General features: G+C 56.9%; 1 protein-coding gene across 1 annotated transcript in view; it reads right to left on the reverse strand.

Moving 5' to 3' along the window:
* Positions 1-7,829, reverse strand: part of METRNL (meteorin like, glial cell differentiation regulator) — a 14,821-nt gene extending 6,992 nt beyond the window's left edge. The window contains exons 1-2 of the mRNA XM_025859550.2: positions 7,698-7,829; positions 1,716-2,101 (exon numbers count right to left, since the gene is read on the reverse strand). Of these exons, the coding sequence (XP_025715335.2) occupies positions 1,716-2,025 (310 nt within the window). The 5' untranslated portion in view covers positions 2,026-2,101; positions 7,698-7,829. The remainder of the gene's footprint in view (positions 1-1,715; positions 2,102-7,697) is intronic.
* Positions 7,830-7,880: the final 51 nt, after the last annotated feature.

The raw sequence follows: 7,880 nt of genomic DNA on the forward strand, positions 1-7,880 counted from the left end.
CCTGGGCAGTCAGGCACTTGGAGGGGCAGCGGGGTCCTACCTGGGCAGTCAGGCACTTGGAACGGGAGGGGTTCCTACATGAGCAGTCAGGCACCTGGAGGGGGAGGGGAGTCCTACCTGGGCAGTGAGGCACTTGGAGGGGGAGGGGTGTCCTACCTGGGCAGTCAGACACCTGGGGGGGGTCCTACATGGGCAGTCAGGCACCTGGAGGGGGAGGGGAGTCCTACATGGGCAGTCAGGCACTTGGAGGGGGAGGGGGTCCTACCTGGGCAGTCAGGCACTTGGAGGGGGAGGGGGTTCTACCTGGAGGAAAGTCTTCATTTCAAAACCTAGCAGATCTTTTTTTCCCCAATCAAATCTTTTATTTACTAAAATGTGGAGATTATACTATTCTTGGGGATGGCCTACCCCTCAAACCAGGCGTTTCTGCCTTAGCTGACACTTGTTGGAACTGCCCTGTGCACTGTGGGGTATTAGCAGCATCCCTGCCTGGCCGGCACCACCCAATGCCATGGCACCCCCACCTGACCATCATCTGGACTAGCTGCTCTCCTGGGGAATGGCCTTATTGGAACCTGCTCACACCTCCCCCCTGCTGGAAGGCATCTTGCTACCAACCAGCTTTGGAATTGATTCGAATGGTGTCCCTACACACTTGGATCCCGGGAGATCATCTATGCCTTGGAGCAAGGGCGAGATGCTTGGCCTGGGTGCCTCTAAAAGACAGGGACCTGTCAAGCTCTATTTCTGGACAGAAGGGAGTTTAAAGGGATTCTGTATCCCTTCTGAACACATTTGCTTTTTCATAGGAAAGTTCCAGTGTCCCTTAACAGTAAAAGATAAGGACTTCTGCCCCTGGGCAGTCAGGCAGTTGGGGGATGGGGGGTTGGGCAGGGCAGAAGGGGCGAGACCCAGGCCACATTAGAACTCTGGAGGTGACTCATTTCTCCTTGGTCTCTGCCTCTGGAACTTTTCGGAGACCGACACTACCTTCCACACAGGGCCCTGCAAAGCTGTCTGCTTGCCTCAAAAGAAAAAATGAAGGGCAATCTAAAGCCAACTCACAATCTCCCCGTGCACACACACACCCCCTTGGCTGCTGGGAGCCTCCCTCCAGAACTCTGCCCTAGGAGGGCCCTGCCATGGAGGGGGCTCCTCGAGGGCCAGCTTCACGGGACCCCCAGGTGAGTTCCTGCCCTGCTGGTTCCTCTACCCACAGCCTCTCCTGGCTGGTGTCTCCACTCCACATGGGGTTCTCCTTAGAACACCCACCCACAAAATGCCTCTAGAACCGGGGACCAGCCCCACTACTCAGGTCACCAAGACTCTGCACTACTCTGGAGTGTGAATCAGTCTTGGCTCCCACCCAAAACTCACCATGTCAGAGGCTTGATGTCAAAAACACTCCGCTAATCCATACGTCAGGAGAAATGCCAGGGGCACACATCGCCAGTTACGGCCCCAACGGCAGCACACAGAACGCAAGCTCGTCAGGGAGCTAGGACCGTGGTCCATCCGACCTGTGACCATTCTCAGGGCACACTTGTTCCCTTTGCTCAGACACAGTTCCTGAGAACTAATGGGACACCACACGTCCAATACCCGCCACACCCAGGGGGCCGTCTGCTGGTACCACCATGCCTGTGGGTGCCCATGAGGCTACCCAGGAGCCCCCACCCCTGCTGCCCTTCCCACCACCAGGGCACGCCACCCACCTGACAGAGCATGGAGGTCCGACCCTGCGTGCCGGCTGGTCAGCTCGTACTGGAAGCCCGTGGTCCTCCTGCTGATGTCCTGCTGGGGCGCAGCCTCCACGAAAAGGCCACCGTGCTCGAAGCCAAAGCAGCGCACCTGGCCAGGCCCACGGTCCCCGTCCCGTACCAGCAGCTTCAGTTCTCCAGTTCTTTCCAAATAAATATTGGCCCCTGAGGAGTCCCTGAGGGGCTTGATGCACAGAGTCAGGTGTCGAGAGGGTGGAAAGGTGTTGGGCCGAACGTTGACGATGAGAGCCCCAGTCGGGTACATCCACTCCACGGAGCCCGCAGAGCAGCGCAGATACACCTGCTCCACCTCCTTCCTGTGGGCCTCGTGCGTCAGCCCGCTGCAGAGGGGGCATGCATCAGCCAGGGCCCGTCACCCCACATGTGCCCCCCACTCACGTGCTGGCCTTTGCCGGCCTAGGTGCCCAAGCAGCCCCTCCCCCACATGCAGGCTGCTGCTGCCCCTGCCCTGCCGCATGGGCCATTTCCAGGGAGGAGCAGCCACATGGCCCCGCACCCGGTCCCCTCCAGCAGGCCTGCCCCAGAGGGTCACGGTGAGACAGGCCGCGATGTGCATAGGCAAAGTGTGTCTCAGGCCCTCTCAACACCTCAATACGTGCATCTGCTGGCCTTCAAGGGGCACTGGGAGCCCGTGCTCTTGAGGGTCCCTGCATCATGGAGGCAATGGGTGCCGTGGAGGCAAGGACCACAGAAGGGTAGATCTTCTGGAACATGATCAAGGACACACCCACAGGACCCTACCACCAACCCAAGTCCCAGGTGACCTACTGAGGGCCGGGGATGATGGCAGATTCCCTCTGAGTGTGAAAACAAGGAGCAGATTCACTTGGTCCAGAGAGTAGCTTTTAAACCAATTAGGAATGTAAGCAATTTGGGGGGTTGGAGATTGTGGGTGAGTTTTGTCTCTAGCACCTTCCAGATAGGCATGTTTGTGTTTTCCTTAAAGTGATGACTTGATGGCTTTTTCATTTGCAAACCTTGGGGCGCCTGGGTGGCTCCATGGGTTGTTGAGTCTGCCCTCAGCTCAGGTCATGATCTTGGGGTCCTGGGATGGAGCTGCCGCCCATTCCCCTGCTCTAAGATTGTATTTATTTATTTGAGAGAGAGAGAGAGAGAGTGAGTGAGAGAGTGGGAGAGAGCACAAGCAGGGGGAGCCACAGAGGGAGCGGGAAAAGCAGACTCCCCACTGAGCAGGGAGCCCGATGCAGAGCAGGGAGCCCGACACGGGGCTCGAGCCCAGGACCCCGGGATCATGACCTGAGCCAAAGGCAGACACTTAACTGATTGAGCCACCCAGGCGCCCTCAAATAAATAAAATTTAAAAAGAAACCCTGAAGACCCGGCATTGCCAATTGTATTTTTAAAAATAAACTCAAATATCATCAAAGCAAGATACAAAAGTAAGGTAAAGGTCCTCCACAGGGAGAGACGCGATGGGGGATGCGTGGAGAAGCCATAAGGAGAGAGACAACAAACAGCAAGTAGACGGCTCATCTCCCCAAGGAGAAGTTGCAGAGTGCCAAGTTAATCTCACTCCTGATAAACATTAAACAGGAAAAAATGAAGTGTGCTACACTCTTGGTGAAACAGGTCTGGAGTATAGTCATTACGTTATGTTTTCAAGAAATTGAAACCATCAAAAATGTTAAAGTTTCCCCTACCCGAAATTTTAATGTGAATGTCAGCTTGTGCTACTGGTTACGTCACAGCCACCAAGCAGCCTTGGAACTCAACCAGTGACTTCAACCAAGTGTTTTATTACACGAAATTTGGTTCTGATCAGATCTCAGACAGGTTCACCCACATTCTTAGCATTTTTATGTGTAATAAACAATGCTGTATTCAGTGCTCTGGCCTGAGTGAGTTACCAGAAACCCTTTCTACAGAGGAGAAAACACGTAACATATGGTTTGCATTTACTGTTAGTGACTCATGCTCTGGGCTCCAAAAAACCTCACTTTTCATATGACGGCCAGCTGCAGGCTAGGGCTGCACAGTCATCCTGCAGACCACATCAGAGGGAGGTGTCAAGGAGGTGACCCCCCCCCTCCTAACCCTGCTCCCCGCCCCCACCAGGCCCTGGGTCACTAGCAGCCAGCTCAGCCTCAGACGCCTACCAGGGCCGCACACGCAAAACAGACTTACAAATTACAGTCAAATAAAACTCATATAAGCTCATCTGACACATATGTGTGGACGAGCATAATTACAGTGCTGTGTGAAAAAATTAGACTAAATGGTGAGTGGTTGACACAGATGACTATGATCAGCTGTGCTCTGATGCAGCCAAAACAAACTTTATCATATCAAACCTCCTCTCCTGTCTCCAGCCTCAAGGGGCAGCTGGACACTTGCCCCATGGCCAGACACCAACCCTCAAAGCTCTCTCCCATAAAACTACCCTGTCCAAGTCTTCACTTCCCTCTCTGTGTGGGGAGGGATTCTTTCCAGATTTCCCTCCTCCTTGAGCCCTGGGGCTCAAGGGAAAGGAAAGCCCATACCAGAGCTTTGGGTCCCTCTCACTGTCACCTAATCCAATCCAATGGGGGGGTCCACCCCCCACCCACATCTTGGGCAGGGACAGAGGGAACACTTGTGGGGACAGGTGGCCAACCCATGGCTCCCCAGGGAGAGGTGGACCTGAGTCTGGGGGCTGGACTACTGTCCCCAGCCTGCACATATCACCCGGACATCTTGTGCAGTACACCTGGCTCCATTTATTCATAAGTCACTCTACTAAAAGAGGGCCAGGAACAACGTGAAGGTAGACATAGAAGAAATAAGGCACCCCGTTACTTCATCCTTTACCTAACGTCTTCACTGGCCCCCAGAGAAGGGTCTACACCCACCCCAGGGTCCACAGCCAGCATGCAGCTCTGCTCTGCTTCTCCCCTAATGCTCTCCTAAAGCATTGAGGCCACCAAGAGTCCAACCAGGCACTCAACACGGGTGTTCACATAAAGGTCAGTAGCATGTGCTACGCAAGACATCGACTCAGTCCAGCAGACCCACCAGTCTCTCAGCCTGGGACCCCACTAGATCTTTAATGAAGTCACGGGCTCACAGTCTGTCTAGTTCTTACCAGAAAATCTGGCCAAATCTCTCACCTCTAAGTTTCCAGCATAACAGCAAACCTGAATACACTTCTGTTGATGCAAAATTGCTGCAGGTGCAAAATGTGCCACATCTGTGACATCATTGATGGTGGCGTTTGTGATCTTCACAAAGCATGCAAGCAACATGCTTCCCAGACAAAAATAAAATAACTGGTTTCAGATTGGATGAAGCCAAAGAGTACAGAAAAAACCGTGGTTCTAGTCAGACTTAGGGAGTTGAGAACACTGATTGCTCTTGGGATTATTTAAACTGGGTTCATGCATTGTTCCAAAAAAAGGAGTCTGCAGGTGTCACTCCCCAGGTGGACACACCTAAGGAGCACCTTCATGGAAAGGACAGCAAATTCCAAATTGATATGGGACCTTCTGAAGTGGTCAGTGTGGTGGAGCAAGGCCCACACCACTCACACTCACAGCCTGCCTCACCTGAGGCACCAGAAGAAAATGATCGTCTCTTGTTTACTAAAGTCAGGAAGAGGGTTCAGATCAAGGGAGAAACCAAAAGGCTATGATAACATTTCCCCACCTAGCAGGAGAACTAGCCCAGGTGTGATGGACCCAAAAACCCTGCCGATAATAGTGGGAAAGTTCATGGTCCATCTTTACGACCACAGCCTAATAAAGATCAGGGTGCTGTCCTGCCCCTGCACACGGGATGGGGATTGTAAAACCTCCTGCTTCATTGCTTGGAAAACACCCAGAAACGAATTTCAGCCTGTCAAATGTGAGTAGCCAGTGTCATAAAGAACAACTCCCTTCCTATCAGAGGATCAGAATCCACCCATCGTATCGGGACTCGCACCACCCTGCGCTGTCTTTAGAACAGCTCATAAAAAGTCATAAATGTTCTGGGGGCCATCAGGCAAATCAGCACACCCAGGTTCCCACAGCAAGGATCTATCAGCTGATCCGCGAGGCATATTGATAACTGGGGCAGCAATTATAATGCAAGGGGGGCTTATGTCCCAGGAATGTGGCCTGGCCCTGTCTTCTCTCCAGATCCGACTGTGGCAGCCCCTGCAGCCACCCTCTGCCTTTGGGCTGAGTGCAGGACAGCTGGAGGGAGTCCAAGACCAGGGGTATGTTAGCAATGATGGAGACAGAGGGCGGCAGGCAAGTGTCCCTGCTTCTCCAGGTAGATAAGAGGATGCAGACACCTGCTTGATCCAGGAGCTGGTTGGCCTTCTGACCAGCTCTCACTCACAGACCCCTCTGAACCCCAGGAGAGGCATCCCCTTCCAGGCATATAGTCCTCTGAGAGCCTGAAAGGGTGTCAGCTCCTCTGGAAACTCAGGATCCCAGTGTGGGACTGGGTTTGTTTCTGATCTGCTGGAGGAGGACACCCTAGACCTCAGTTTGGGGTGCACTGATTCATCCAGCAGAAGCTGCAAAACAGGGAGTTTAATTACCAGCGTAGGGGGAAAGGGCAGCCCCAGAAGAGTGTGTCAGAGTCAGAGGCTCCCAGCCAGCTCTGTGCTGGCGCCAGCATTCTCCAGGCCAACCCTCCCCCAGAGCTCCAAGCTCATGGCCCCAACCTCAGCTCCTCCATCCCTGCTCTGGTGTGTACAGGGAGTTTGTGCGGCAGGGGAGAAGGCCACCACGGGCCCAACCTCTGGAGCCCAGGACCCTGGCTCTAGGAGGGGTGGAAAGAAGTGGGGGGCAGGGTAACTGCCAGTGTCCACGGAGAACTGGATCTGTAAGTACCCAAGATGACCAGCGGCTGCCCTGCTGACGCAGAGCCCAGCACACTGGCACAACCCCCAACCTTCTTGGAAAAACTGTCTTCACTCAAAATAACCCCGTGATACCCCCCAGCATGAGGTGTGAGCCCGCGGGAGCCTTCCCATCAGACGTCAAGGCCAAGGGGCTTGGGTGGAGACCCTGTTCCATCGAATACCCGGACACTGAGACCCGCGGGCAGCCCCAGCCCACAGTTTCAGAGAAGGAGATGCGCATCTCCCTCTGCAAACTCCTTCACCCGCACAAAACCCGATTTTCCAACTGCGAGCTGCCTGCTGCGGGGCCGAGGGCGCCCTTGGCGGATGGCGGTTTCTCACCCCGAGTAGCTGTGCCCTCAGGCGCCCCGCCCGCGCACACTTGTGACTTGCAATCCTTTCTGCTTGTCACACTTCAGTTTAAAAAAAAAGTCCTCGGCTGCCACAGCGGAGGGGCGTGGGGGGAGGGGTCGCCGAGCCCAGCGCGCGCGCTGCCAAGGGCGGCCTGACCTTCATCGGGTCCCGGGCGGGGACGGGGCGGTGTTCGGCGGGCCCCGCACTCGGCCCGCGCACAGGTGTCCGCCCACGGGTCTCCGCAAGCACAGGCGTGGCCCCCGCCGCGGTCCCCGCCAGGGCCCGGCTCTGTCCACCGAAGCCCTAGGCTCCCTCCTTGATGATCCGCCGGCCCTTCCCGCTCGGCCCCGAGCGCAGGCCCGGCTCCTCCCGCCCGGGGCGCGCAAGTCCTCGCCGCCGGCAGAGCCAGGAAGGGCCGGAGGACCGACCCCCGCCCGCCTCCAGTGCGAGGTCGGCGCGGGACGAGTGGGCTGCCGGGTCGGGGCTGACCGCGCCGCGCGGCGGGTGCACCTCCCCCTGGGCGTCCCCCCGGCCAGGGCACCCGGACGCCGCGGGCTCTTTTGTTCTAGACCCGGGGGCGGGGGCGACCGGGACAGAACTCAGCCTGGAGAGCGGGCCCCCGAGTCCCCTCCCGGGGCTGCGCCCCCGCACGGTCGGCGGGCGCGGGAGGGGAGGGCACGCGAAGGGAGGGCAGTAGACTCAAGGGCCGGGGTCGCGCCGCGCGGACTCACCTCCCCTTCCAGCTGCACAGGTCGCTCGAGTATTGCGCGCCCGCGCCGCCCAGCAGCGCGGCCAGCAGCAGCAGCAGCAGCGGCGGCGGCGGCGGGCCGGGGCCCGGGGCGGGGGGCCGCGGCCACAGCTGCCCCGCGCGCCCCCTGGCCGCCCGCACCGCGCAACACAGGCGCCGGCGGTAA

Source organism: Callorhinus ursinus, unplaced genomic scaffold (assembly GCF_003265705.2).
Source record: "Callorhinus ursinus isolate GAN/ISIS: 27379988/994484 unplaced genomic scaffold, GSC_fseal_2.0 scaffold68, whole genome shotgun sequence".
Classification (NCBI taxonomy): Eukaryota; Metazoa; Chordata; class Mammalia; order Carnivora; family Otariidae; genus Callorhinus; species Callorhinus ursinus.